This window comes from Lipotes vexillifer, unplaced genomic scaffold, assembly GCF_000442215.2.
Source record: "Lipotes vexillifer unplaced genomic scaffold, Lipotes_vexillifer_v1.1 scaffold1009, whole genome shotgun sequence".
Lineage (NCBI taxonomy): Eukaryota > Metazoa > Chordata > Mammalia > Artiodactyla > Lipotidae > Lipotes > Lipotes vexillifer.
Window position 1 is genome coordinate 330,448 of NW_006772405.1, and position 13,217 is coordinate 343,664.

Below are 13,217 nucleotides of genomic sequence, written 5' to 3' on the forward strand. Positions count from 1 at the left end.
GGGAGTAGAATGGTGGTTGCCAAGGGCTGTGGTGGGCAGGTGGGGGTTGTTACTTAGTGGGCATAGAGTTTCAGTTAGGGAGGATGAAAAAATTCTGGAGGTGGATGGCAGGGCAGTTGCACAACCATGTAAATATTCTTAATGCCAATGAGGTATTTAATGCCACTGTGCACATAAAATTGGTTAAAATGGTAAACATAAAATTGGTTAAAATGGTATTTTACCACAATTAAAAAGATTAAAAATAATTATGTAAAGAATTAAAATTAATTAAAAAATTAAAAAGAAATTAAAAAGAAATCATGTAAAGAATCATTCAGGAACAGACTCAAGACTGTACTGGTGGGGCTACCAGCCTTCCTTTTTGATGCATGTGCTAATAAAATCTACATACATCCCTCCAAGAACAAACAGTTAAAAACAAACAAATGAGGTAAATTAAAGCGTGGTAAAGCGTGGTAAATTAAAGATGGCCATAAATTCTTTGCTACTCGTTCAATTAAGAGGAGGAATCTTCCCTATCTCCCCTTCAATCTGGGGAGATTCCTTGATTAACAAAATGTGACAGAAGTAACTTCTACTCCCAAGGCTAGATCATATGAAGTCCTGTCCTTGAGCTTCCTCCTGTACGGCTTGGAACAGCTCACTTTCTGCTCCATTTCTGAGTGTTCCCTATCAGAACCCAGCGATTTGCCCTGAGAGATCCAAACCAGAGGGAGAAGACCATGTGTAGGCACTCTGGTGGATAGTTCTAGCTGAGCCCCTAGAGGGCTTACACCTTAAAGTGCCTACAATATAATTTCCATTGGAGCCCAAAGTTAACTAAAGTCTCAGCTGACATCGAACTTCAAATGCATGAAACCCCAATCTAGAACTGCCCAGCCGAGCCCAGCCAACTCACAGAATCCTATCAAATTATTTGTGTTAGCCACTAAATTCTGCAGTGGTTTGCTATGCAGGTACCACAAGGATGTCCATTTTTACCTAACAAACCCAAGGCTTAGAGCTGACATCTCAAGGTCACAGAGTGAGTACTCTATGGTTGGTTGAACCTGCAGATGTGGACTGCAATACGGAGGACCTACTTTAAAGTTGTAAGTGAATTTTTGGCCCCTAATCCCAGAGATATTCAACGGTTACCTGTACTTAGGGGCAAGAACTCGGGATTTGGAGGGTAAAAATCTGGGTTTCTGTCTAGCTGTGTGACACTGAGAAATTACCTATGTAGACATCGAATGCTGCCTGCCATTTCAGTTAACAAAGAATGGTGTGGCCGTCAAGCCATCAATCACTGCAGCTGTCCCTGAAGGTGCACCCTAAGGGGAGTCAGGATGGAGAAAAACAGGATTACAGACCCTAGACACTTATGGTACATATCAAAGGAATGATTTCAATGAGCCCAGATTCTCACATCTTCTCATACATAAAAAAGAGCTAAAGTCACTAATTTGACATGTCTGTTTTTTCTTTAATCAGCAGTAATATTTTCATGTTCGACTACCTGTTTTTATTTTGCGTTTTGTTTTTGTTTTCTTTTGCAAAATCTCCTACATATCTTGGTTCCTCCCTTACCTCTTCAGAACAGTCCGTCGGAGATATCTGAGAGGCTGTCTCCCGGGCTCAAGTCCTCAGCAAGTGCGCTGAATAAAACATAATTCTCAACTTCCAGGTTGTGCATTTTTTTCAGTCCATATCCTCTCTAAAGATAATTTTTATAAGGAAAAAAAAAAAAACGGGTTAAACTGACTCCTGCCCATACGTCACGGTGTCAGGGAGTTTTCAATGAGACAATGACGTGAAAACCCTTTGGAAACTATAAAATATTGTAAATTACGTGTAGAGACAATGCACCAAAAGTAGGGAAGGGCTGATTTAACATTGACATCTTTAACTGCCTCACCCCCCCAAAAAGAAAAAGATTTTCTGTTTTCAGGTGAACGAATTCTGGAAATATCTCTACTGGAACCTAGCTCGCTACTTTACAAACGAGAAACGCGAAGACCGAAAGCTCACCCAAAGCCAACAAAAAACAAACCACAGAATCACGAGCATTTATCCGGCGTCCGACGCTAGACGCTTTGGGCGTGGCGCTGCTGTCACGTGAATGAAGGACGCGCCCCCAGCGCGCTCCGAAACGCCACGCTTAACATGGCTGCCGGGCCTGGACACCCGCGCCCCACACCCAGCATGGGCATGGGGAGCGGCCCTAGCCCGGGATACCAACACTCCGGAAGTGCCCGAGGGGCGGCGGAAGCGGAAGCGCCCCGGCGGTGGGGGCCGCGGGAAGTGTATGTTGCGTTTCTCCCTCCCTCCACCACTACAACAAACGGAGGGCTGGCGTAGGTGAGACGGCGGACGGATGGGCCGGGGCGGGCGGCGGACTGCAGAGCCCGGGGTGCGTGCGGCGGGTGGAGGCGGCTGGATGGGGCTCTGCGGCCCCCGACCGCTCGGGCTCTTGGTCTTCGGCCCCTTTCGGGCCTAGAGCTCCCCGAAGAGCCGGGATTGGGTTTGTGGTTCTTGGCCTTCTAGGCCCTGGTGACAGGGTTTGCCACCTTGCCTGAATCTGGTCCAAGATCCCAGGATACAGAACCCTCCCTGAGTCTTGATTTTCTCAACAAAATGGGGACTTTTGGCCTGGCCAACTTCTGGGACCCCATCCCACTCTGGGCGTCAGAAGTTCCACGATTTTAACGTTAAGCCAGTGTTTAAGCTGGTGTGTTAAGGCCTGTAGTCAGCTTACTGAGATGTTTTGAGCAGGACGCAGTGAATACATTTTTGAGAGGCGGCCAGCTAAGAGATTGGGAGCCCGGAGTTCTAGACTTACCTCGTCCACCGACTCACTCTCTGACCTTGCCCAGGTCCGTTACCCTTTCTGTGCCACGGTTTACGTATCTGTAAAACGAAGGTGTTGGATGCTTCTGATCCCCCTCCTAGCTCTAAAATCAGGTTCTCAACTCCCTTTCAAGGAGTCTTACCTTAGAGACAGGCCAGAAAAGCATCTCTTCCCTGCATTTTGTGTAGCCAGGAGATGACTTTTCAGAGGTGTCTACCATGTTTCTTTCCAGACGCCAAATCGGCCAAGGGCAACTGGCACTTCGTAAGATTCCTATGTTTCCTGTGTAGTGGAAAGCTCTGACCTGAAGACTTTGTTTTAGAAACCTATACCAGCAGTGTAAAACACGCAAATATGAAACATAGGAAACCTTTGTTTTTTATATTAAAACTGCTATTAAGTTGCTGGTTTACCTTCCTATTTCTGGACTGGAGATTTCTCATCTGACAAACGAATAAGTTAGATTAGGTCACAGGTTCTTAATCCCCTTTCCCATAGTCTGCACGAATGAAGAATAAAATAATGGCTCCATAAAGCCATGATTTTCTGGGGGAGGGAAGAGGTGAGGTGTGGAGAGTACATATTATGTAGCCATATAGATTGAAAAATCTGTGCTTGTAATTTTTAACTTTTTGACAATTACTGGTCTAGGTTATCACTAAGGCTTTTTCTCTTGAAAATTTGTGATGCTGTGATTCTTATGTCCTCTTTGGGTAAAGAATATAGACTTTTGTGTGTTTGTTTAAAAGACTGTGTGCCTGGAAGTACACACTTTACTTAAAAAAAGATTCACAATGGGAGAAGAAGGAAAAGCTAGATTACAGTAAGGAAAAGTGACATATAGTGAAATAAAATTGAACTTGAACTAGAGTTAAAGACATGGATCCTTGTTTCAGCACTGGTATTGATACTTTCTGGGTTTGTGACTTTGGGCAAGGCAGCTTACCTCTCTGGTTCTTACTTTCCTTATCTTGGAAAATGAGAGATTGGACTGGATGACTCCTGGACATTTTCAGTACTATAATTCTGTTTTCTTATTTGTTTTTTATTTGACCAGCTTGGTGGATGTGGTGCGGCATTTCTTTAGGCAAGAGAGGCTGTTTTATGTTCTAGGAAGTAGACATAGAAGATCTGTGATGAGGAATGGTGTCAAATTGACATGCATATCAATGCATACATTGATATGAGCAAGCTGAAGCCAATAGAAACTAAAGAAAGGTGTTAGAAACCTGAAGGGCAGGGGAGCCCTTGACCAGATAGGATGATTGAAGACATTGGAAAGTTTTAAATGGGAGAGAGATATTTTTGGTGAGGTTAATGAAGGGGAATTTAAGTTATAGTAATTGAAGTGTCTGAGTTGTCAGAAACTGTTGGTAGAATCTGTCTCCACTGTGAGACTGTAAGCTTCATGGGAGGAAAGACTTTGTCACCACCTGGCACCTAATAGGCAATAAAAAAGTAGTCGAGTGAGGAGTTGGTTGGGTGGACGGATGAACAGATAGAAAATAACAATTCTCTGGAGAAACTCTTTTAAAAATTGCTATTAATTAGATACAGAATGGGGAAATTGATTCAGCATTGTGAAAGTTTCATAAAAGAAGAGGTCCTTAAGTTTTCTCATTAGTTGTACGGTAAGTCGGTTTATCGCTGCCCTATAAGGTATGTTAGTAAGACACAAACACGTACCTTGGAGGATCCAGTGTGATCTGAGTAAGAGAGTAATTAGTAGAATAAGACAGGGATGAAAGAGGATGTTGACAAGATGGAACAGGTATAAGAAGATTTCTAAGTTGTGCGTTTAGGGAGTAAAAGAGTAGGTTTATATAGGACTTTTATAGGTATCAACAATTGTCAGAATTGTGTACAATACATGTTAAAACCTCTGTAATGAAAGTAGGGAATCAAAAGGAAAATGATTTTTGCAAGCAAGGAAATGTTGGTGCTCCTCAACAAGAGGTTGGAGTAGCCTGGAGGGTTAAGGTTTAAAAGATAGGCATAAATCTGGGAGCAACCAGAATGAATTAACTTAGTAGAGGATAGTGTAGTCTAGTTTGGGATAGGAGGAGATTTGAACTGGCAGGTTGCAAGGAGAGGAGCACACCTACGTGTTAATGAGAAGGACCTTCCTTACCTTGTTGGGTTTCTCAAGTTTAAAGAATGCTCAGAAACAATTCAGGCTTACTACTTAGAACATACTTGGGCCACTAGGACAAAAGTGATGCTTCCTGTGGCTAAGGTCTGCTAAACAGCCAGCCACAGGATGACTGTGGGAGACCCAGGGCTGCTGTAGGCTACTGTGTGTGAGCCAAATTAGATGGACCACAAGCTCTAATTTGTGAAGGAGGGTGTGGTCAGCAGCAGTTCTATCAGAGCATCGAGAAGTGCATCTCCAAGCACTGGGGCATAGCTCTGGAATGTAGGCAGCTAGCTGAGGTGCAAAGGATTGACTTGATGACAGGTTGTATAGTGTAGGCTGAGAAATCTGAATCCCAGCCTAAACTCCGACACTTAATATATGCCCTTGGCAAGTGACTTATACCCTCTGGTTCTGTTTGCCCATCTAAAAATTGAGGGACCAGCCTTGGATAGGGTCCTCTGGATGAGCTTCCATGTCTCTGTGAAGCCCCTGAAATTATACATGAGTCTGGGTGTGTTTTGTTTTTGTCTTGGGGTGATGTACAGCTTTCATCATAGTCTCAGATGGGTTTGTGACCCACAAAAAATTAAGAACTGTGTGACCCTTTAAGTCTGTGAAGGACTCTTCACCTTTTAACTTTCTGGGATTCAAAATGATATTTCTTTGAGGTTTAAAATCTCAGCCTCCAGGACTTGCTGACCCTAAAAAATGACACCTAGTGCTGCAAAATATAGCCTCTGCATATTTATACCCACTTGTTATTTATACTCACCTCTCCCTTACCCTCCATAACTCCTCTGCTAGGCCCGTTCCTGTGTGTCATCTTTATCTACTGTTGATAACTGGAATTTCCCTCTTTTCCTCTTTCTACTTGCTGCTGCTTTGGACCTTCTCTACCTTATTGAGTTTCTCAAGTGGTGAGTGGTCATATTTTGGAGATAGGGGTAGGAAGAAACCAAGACATAGAAGACCAGTCATGGCAGTTTTCTATTCTCACCTGCTTTTATCCCTCATCCCACTAAAAGACAAGCAATTGAGAGAGAGCATGCACATATAAGAGAGACTCCGTCATCACTAGGTCTCCATCTTTCATGGTGTTTTCTTTTCAAACAGGGATACCAGGCCTCTGTACTCAGTGCCTGGGATGAAATGCTCTCAGCCTAGTCCAGTCATGTATTTCTCTTAAGTGATGATGAAGCCAGCTTTAGTTGAAACAGTTGTGTGGTTTTTTTTGGTTGTGTTGTTTGTTTTTTTAAGTAGAGTTTGAATGGTGGTGAGGGCACATAATTGAGTCCTTGAATGAGCCTTTTATCTCCTTAATATTGCCAGGGGCACCTACTTGGACTGGAGAGGACTGAGGAATTTCCCCCAGCTATGGGTCCTGAGCTGTTAAAGCCCCTAATAGATGGAAGATGGCGGTCTTATCCTTTACCCCAACGTTCATCTCCACAAGTCCCTTTCCCACTGAAGCCTTGTAGCAGGGGAGTCACTACTCCACCTGCTACCAAATAAGTAGCTCTATGACCAAGTTTTCAATTCTAGATGTGATATGGGAACTATATTACAATTTCACCTAAATTTTTGTTGTAGTCCTCTTAATTTAGGCCCTTTGGTAGTAGTGTTAATGCATAGCAGGTTAAGTGGATCTTTGTGGGCTTGCTGGAGACTTAACCTAACCTCTCTATAATGTTGTATAATGTCATATCTGTGAGTAAATGTTTTTGTAAGTTCTAAACAAGGGAACTTTATATAAACTCAGTGATATTTACAGTGCAATCTATTGGTTTAAAATTTCAAGTGTATGTTGTGCACTGGAGCTACTAAATCTGATTCACACAAAACCACAGTATTGCAAAATAAGGAGCAATAAAAGGTGGAATCATAAGATGAGGGTGGAAATTATTAAGTGGTGTGGATTTGCTGAAGGAAAAGAAGGGGGAAGGGCCAAGAAAGATTTTTACTTAGAGGATGAAATCAAGAACGTGGTATCCATGAATGGTTAGAGTTGTCAAAGGTGAGGGTGTAAAAGGTGAAGCATGTGCTAAATAACATAGCTGGAGAATTAATCCATGGTTGGATTGATCTGTACTGGTTTATAGCCTTGTCAACGTATTTGAATGCCTCAGTGTAGCTAATTGTTATGTGTTCCTATTGGAGTAAAGTATGATTGCATTTTTGCCAGGGTTACAGGCTTGTTTCTGAGATCACTGAGTGCTGTGGTGGCAAAAATAGGAGGGTGAAATGGTTCTTAGCAGCCTTGCAGCTACTGGGTGCATATGGAATAATGGAAAGACTGATGGATATTCACACATCAGACACGTGTGATTTGTTATCACCCAGTGGCAGGAGATTGAGATTCTTTTCCTTTTCCTGGCAGAGACATGATCAATAGAATACTATCCAAGTTGCTATGGGAGAAGCTAATGTTAGTTAAGTCTCACAGGGAGCTCAGAAGAGTAGTTTAGTAGGAGACGTTTTTTCAGAGGACTTAACGTTTAACTAGATTTTGAAGGCAGAATAGTGGTTTTCCAGGCCAAAAAAAAAAGGAAGGGAAGGACATTCTAGCCAGATTTAATAGCTTACTAGGAATAAAAGATGAATGTTAAACAAATGGATGAACTGGGATACTGGTGTGGCTGGAGTGAGCAAGTGATAAGAAGTGAAAGATGAGATTGGAAAGGTGGCTTGGTCAGGTTGGAAAGATTTTATCCTCTGCAAACTAGGATTTCTTGTAGGCTGATTTGGTTTCTGTTTGATCATGTGTATTAAATTTCTTTAAAAACAAATTCAGTGAACTGTAGCTCATGTACCTACTCTTTGCAGAATTCCTTAAGTCCATACTACTAACTGCCTGTTGATATTAATCCACACACAATTCTAAAAACTTATTTCTTTGGTTTCCCAGGCCATAGCTTATTAGAAGCAGCAAATTAGAAGTGTGTGTTTGTGTGTGTGTGTGTTTGGGTGGAGTGCAGGGAGAAGCAAGCATGCTGACACCTGTCAGAAGTCACAGTGCATAACCTTTCAGTGAGGGAAGAAGAGACCAGAAAACACACACACACACACACACACACACACACACGCGCGCGCGCGCGAAATAAAAGAATTCACTTAGCCTTGTAGTTTGCTCCCATATGCTGCTGAAGCAAAGGAACCCCAGAAACTCCATATAGTTCAGGAGTCCCTGAGACTATATTGCAGAATATAATGTATATTCAAATGATAACCTCAGGTCATCAAGAAAAGATTACACTTTTATTGCAACTCTGTAAGAAAATGGAAGCATGGGGTCCACTTTAGAAACTTTTGATAGTAACAGATTATAATAAAGAAAAAGCATTGGTGCATAAAATGGAGCAAACACTGTTTAATCCAGAGATTGACAGATTTGCGACAGCAATTCTTTGCATCACTGTAGCATGATTAAGCTCTGAACTCTACAGTTCTCTCACTTTGAATCCAGATAAGTTTTCCGAATTTTACCAGAGATAATTGATAATGCTGTTTAAAGGACACTGTTTTCACATAGTTCCCTCTTAACCTGATCTGCAAAATAAAACAAACCTCTGGGCAGAAGTTCGCTCATCTGACTTTTATGTTATTTCCCCCACTCCGTTCCTCCTCCTTTCTCTTCTTCCTCCCTCACTAAAGCTTATTTTAAAAACAAACAAAACATACATCTGATACAAAAGTGAATTAACCTCTGCTCCTTAATACTTATGGGAGAGGGAGAGGGAGAAGGGTTGTTTTATTCTTCCTCTGAAATTGCATGTAAAATTAAGTAGTTTTTTTGGTTATTGCTTTTTGTGGAGAAGGTTAATAGTTTTTTCTTTTTATCAAATTCATAAAGGGATATGTGACCCACCAGTGAAATCTGATCCCCTCACTTCATAGGTGGGAGAAGGAAGAATTTAAAAGGTGATTCAAGTTCATAGAAGTAGTTTGTGGCAGATCCAGGACTAGAATCCGAGAGTCTTCTCCTTTCTGCTGTGTTAGGGGCAGTCCTAGAATCACAGGCTCCTGGAGTTGGAAGGGGTTTTGTTTGTCTAGTTTAATCTTATCTTACATATGAGGAATTTGATGCTTGGAGAAATTGAGTGAATTAGCTAGGAAGCAACAGAGTACGAATAGAATCCAGAACTCCCGATTCCTTGGATTTTTGCTCATTCTAAGTAATGCATTTTTATCTCTACTGCTGTTCAGAAAAAAGATGTTCTGTGCCTTTTCGTGTAGTCTTTTTATTAATTTGAATGTAGTCTGTACCATTGTAATAGCACTACCTTTGTGTGTCTGTATTCTAAAATAAACATTGTTTTACCAAGATAATTTCTGCATCTGGGTTTCGTGTGTTTTAGTCTGCTCTAATCACTGCTTGCTTTCAGGTCTTTGAACTCAAGTAACCAAAAGGAGAGATTTGCTCTTTGATACTGGAGATAACGCAGCAATGGGTCCAAGAAAGAAAAGTGTTAAAACGTGTCTCATGAACAATGATATTCCTGAAGAAACAATATCAGATGAAACAAAGGACTATATGAATCAACTTTCACATGAAGTGCTTTGCCATATTTTTAGGTAAGATTTTGTTTGGTTGATTTTTACCTACATGGAATGTATAGTATAAGTAGGAGCAAATGGTAGAGCTATGCTGTCCAATATGGTAGTCACTAGCCACATGTGGCATTTAAATTAAATTAAATTAAAGATCCAGTATGGCTAGTGGCTACAGTATAGGACAGTACAGACAGTGAAGATAGAGAATATTTCCTTTATTGGAGAAAGTTTTATTGGGCAGCCATTATCTAGACTGTGTTAACATTCCAGGCTTCTTGGAATTCTTACTGACTGATAGATTTGTTGACTTTTATTATTACAGTACCTTGTGTGTATGATATAAAGCAGTGATTCTGACTTTTGGATTACAGTCCACAGTGAGAAACACATTTTGCTCTGTGTGCACATAAACGAAAGGAAATGAAAAAAGTTTTGTGAAATAATACCCATCATTGGTATATGCAGTGCACACATTAAAGTTGTTTTGAGGTAAATTTTTTTCAAAATCCTTTTTTAAAATTATATACATATATATATATTTATTTTATTTTATTTTTTATTTTTTTTTGCGCTACGTGTGTCTCTCACTGTTGTGGCCTCTCCCGTTGCGGAGCATAGGCTCCCGACGCACAGACTCAGCGGCCATGGCTCATGGGCCCAGCCGCTCCGTGGCATGTGGGATCTTCCCGGACCGGGGCACAAACCCGTGTCCCCTGCATCGGCAGGCGGACTCTCAACCACTGCGCCACCAGGGAAGCCCTAAAATTATATTTTTATCTAAACTGTATTATAACAATTGTTAAAGAAACCAGAGACAAAACCAAAAAAACAACCAATGAAACCCTTTCATTATAGTTTCTCCTGCTCTCTTCTTTCATTATCCACTCAAATAAACACATCCTAATATACTTTGTCTCTGGAATGAGAGACCAGAGTTTGATCCTGAGTCTCTCATTTACTATCTCTGGACCAGTGATAGATATAAAGATGTTATTATAAGGATTCAATGAGATAATGCTTTTAAAGCACTCAATACACTGCATGGCATAAACACTTGGTAAGTGTTAATGGTTATATTGTGTTGTGCCTTTTTTCATATTGCTGCATGGTCTTCATAATTATCATTTTAGTCACTGCTTTCTATTCCACTGGCTATGAATGATAATTACCTTTTCTTGTATTCTTTCGTCTCTATTGTTTCTAATTTTTCTCTTATATAATGCAACTAACTTATCTAAGCATCTGAATTTTCCATTATTTTAGATTATTTACCTAGGGGAGATTTCCATATATGAAGTTCCTAGAAAAGTTTTGAATTTTTTAAAAATTATTGAATATTTGCAGATTAAGAAGTTTTAAAATCGTGATAGCAGAGTTATTTTAGGGAACTATGGGCACTTTATTTTTCTTTTCCAGTATAAATTTGTATTAGTCTTTATCTTCTGCAGTTTGTTATTATGTGACACAGTATAGTTTTTGTTCAGTTCTGTCTGGGAATAGAAGGCCCAATTAAACTAATAGACTTTTTTTTTTAACATAACAGGATAATATACTAAAGTTCATCTGGCAGGAAAAATTCTGTAGCCAAAATTTTTCAGAAAAAGAGTCTAACCCTACTAGATGTTCAAATGTATTCTAAAATACACAATAATTAAAGATTTGGTACGGGAGAAGATAGCCAGACAGTTGGGTAAAACAAACTCCATATATAGGCTCCATATGTAGATTCAAATATATGTGGGGATCTAGTTTATGATAAACTTGGTATTCACATCAGTGAGGAAAAGCTGAGTGGATTATTCAGTGATGATGTCACAACCGAAAAACATTTGAAGAAAATAATAAAAGCATGTTCTCTCTCTCATATCTGACAACTATATTCTAAATGTATCAGTGAATTAAACAATGAAGCTATTAAAATACTAGAGGAAAGCATAGGTAAAATTGTTTCTAGGGATGTGTGTTAGATGTTTGTTGACTAATGGCAGGGCATATTATGAACAAATTTGATCATATTTTAAATTGAGAGTGGATTCGATTTTGCAGTTCAAACAGAATATAACAGTAGAAGGAGTGGAATCAAACAGAAGGATGTTACCCTGGTTATAATGAAAAAAACATGCAGCAAATTGGCAGAATGTAAGGAGAACTGTGAACTAAGCTGAGTACTTGAATATGGTATTCTAAAAATAAACATTTATTTTTAGGCTTCTAAAGTTTTTATCTGAGGACTCATTTTGTAGTCCTGTAATAACCATTTAGCATGTTTTCATGAAACAAGAAAAACCATGGCTTCCTTAAAAGAAACTTAATCTTTGCTGTACCTGCCATGTTAAACACATCTTTTCTAAAATATGTTTGATCTGCCTTTTGAACTCCAGCTTTTTGACTATGTATCTGTGGAGTAAAAATACATTCTTTTTCTGAGGGCAAATATAAGATAATCTCCATAAGATTACTGATGTTTGTATTTCAAGGGAGTATAATATTAACCCAGGCAAATACTTTGGATAAAAATCAGTGATTTGTGGAAAAAAGTTTTAGTGGCAAAACTTGATTTAGAAAACAAATTCAGTTTTTCATTGTTTATAAAGTGTATAGTTATATAGTTTCTGAAAAGTATCCTCATATCTAAGTTATGGAAACTGTAAATTAAGTTGGCAATAATGCTTTTTTGGTAGAGAATTTGACTTTATTTTATTCTCTTTATTAAATAGTTATAAAGGAGAATGCAGAGGGGCCAGAGGTAGAAAGAAATAGAGCAGAGAAATATTCAGCAGGTATACCTGGACTTTCCTTTAGAATTAGCTTAATTTTTAGGAAATAGACCCAACTGTTGACATCCTTGCTCTTCCTCTCTCAAATTATTTAGCTGTTGACTTTTTTCTGGTTAACTTTTCTGAGCCAATTTCACCACTTGTAAAGTGGAGTAACATAACAATAGCACCTACTATATCAATGAGGGTTGTATCAGGAAACAAGATACCCTCGGCTGGAATTTGAAGATAACTTAATGAAGGGATCATTCAGAGAGGTGTAGGTAGGGTTAAGGGAACGAGGAAGAGATGCTGAAGATTCATTCAGCTAGGGGACTAGCAATAGCAGAAAGCCTTTGCCCTGCCTTCCGTTGGCCAAAGTCACCTCATAGCCAGAGGGGTGGGGAACACAGCAGAACAGAGAAGGGAAGAAAAAGGATTGGGGGAGGGCTGTGTTGCAAACAGGAAAAGAACCTAGCTTGTAAAAGTTGTGAAACAGTGACTGTAGTACAGTGTCTGTGACACAATACCAGCTCAATAAAGGGTAGCTTTTGCCTTTTTTTTTTTTTAATTAACCTAGGTCTGTTAAGAGAGAGATATATAAATTGGTATTACTGGAAACAGAACAAAAGCAGAGTTTAGTTGAAAAGCTTCATGAAGGAAGAGATAACAGGGGAGGTTGGAAAAGAGGAAACTGTAATTCAGATGAGTGTTTTTCACTTAATGCTTATGCAATACTTTTATTAAAGTATGTCATTAAAAGGTAAAAGATCTAGGGGAAAATGTACACTATAAACTTAGTATACATATTTGTTCAAATTGATCAGTTCTCTGATCTTTTGTACATTCCCTTATCACTATACCTTGAAATGTACTATTTTTTTATCCTTCCTTTTTTTTTTTTTTTTTTTTAGATTTTTTTTTTCCTTTAAATTAAAAA

The 13,217-nt window shown here is 39.5% G+C and overlaps 1 protein-coding gene across 2 annotated transcripts in view; it reads left to right on the forward strand.

Moving 5' to 3' along the window:
* Positions 1-2,238: 2,238 nt before the first annotated feature.
* FBXO38 (F-box protein 38) overlaps positions 2,239-13,217 on the forward strand; it is a 54,521-nt gene continuing 43,542 nt past the window's right edge. Inside the window, exons 1-2 of one of the 2 annotated variants that reach the window (XM_007447484.1) lie at positions 2,239-2,343; positions 9,353-9,542. In XM_007447484.1, coding sequence (XP_007447546.1) covers positions 9,415-9,542 — 128 coding nt within the window. In that variant the 5' untranslated portion in view covers positions 2,239-2,343; positions 9,353-9,414. Of the gene's footprint in view, positions 2,344-9,352; positions 9,543-13,217 lie in introns of those variants that run through there. The other variant, XM_007447483.1, reaches the window with a different exon arrangement.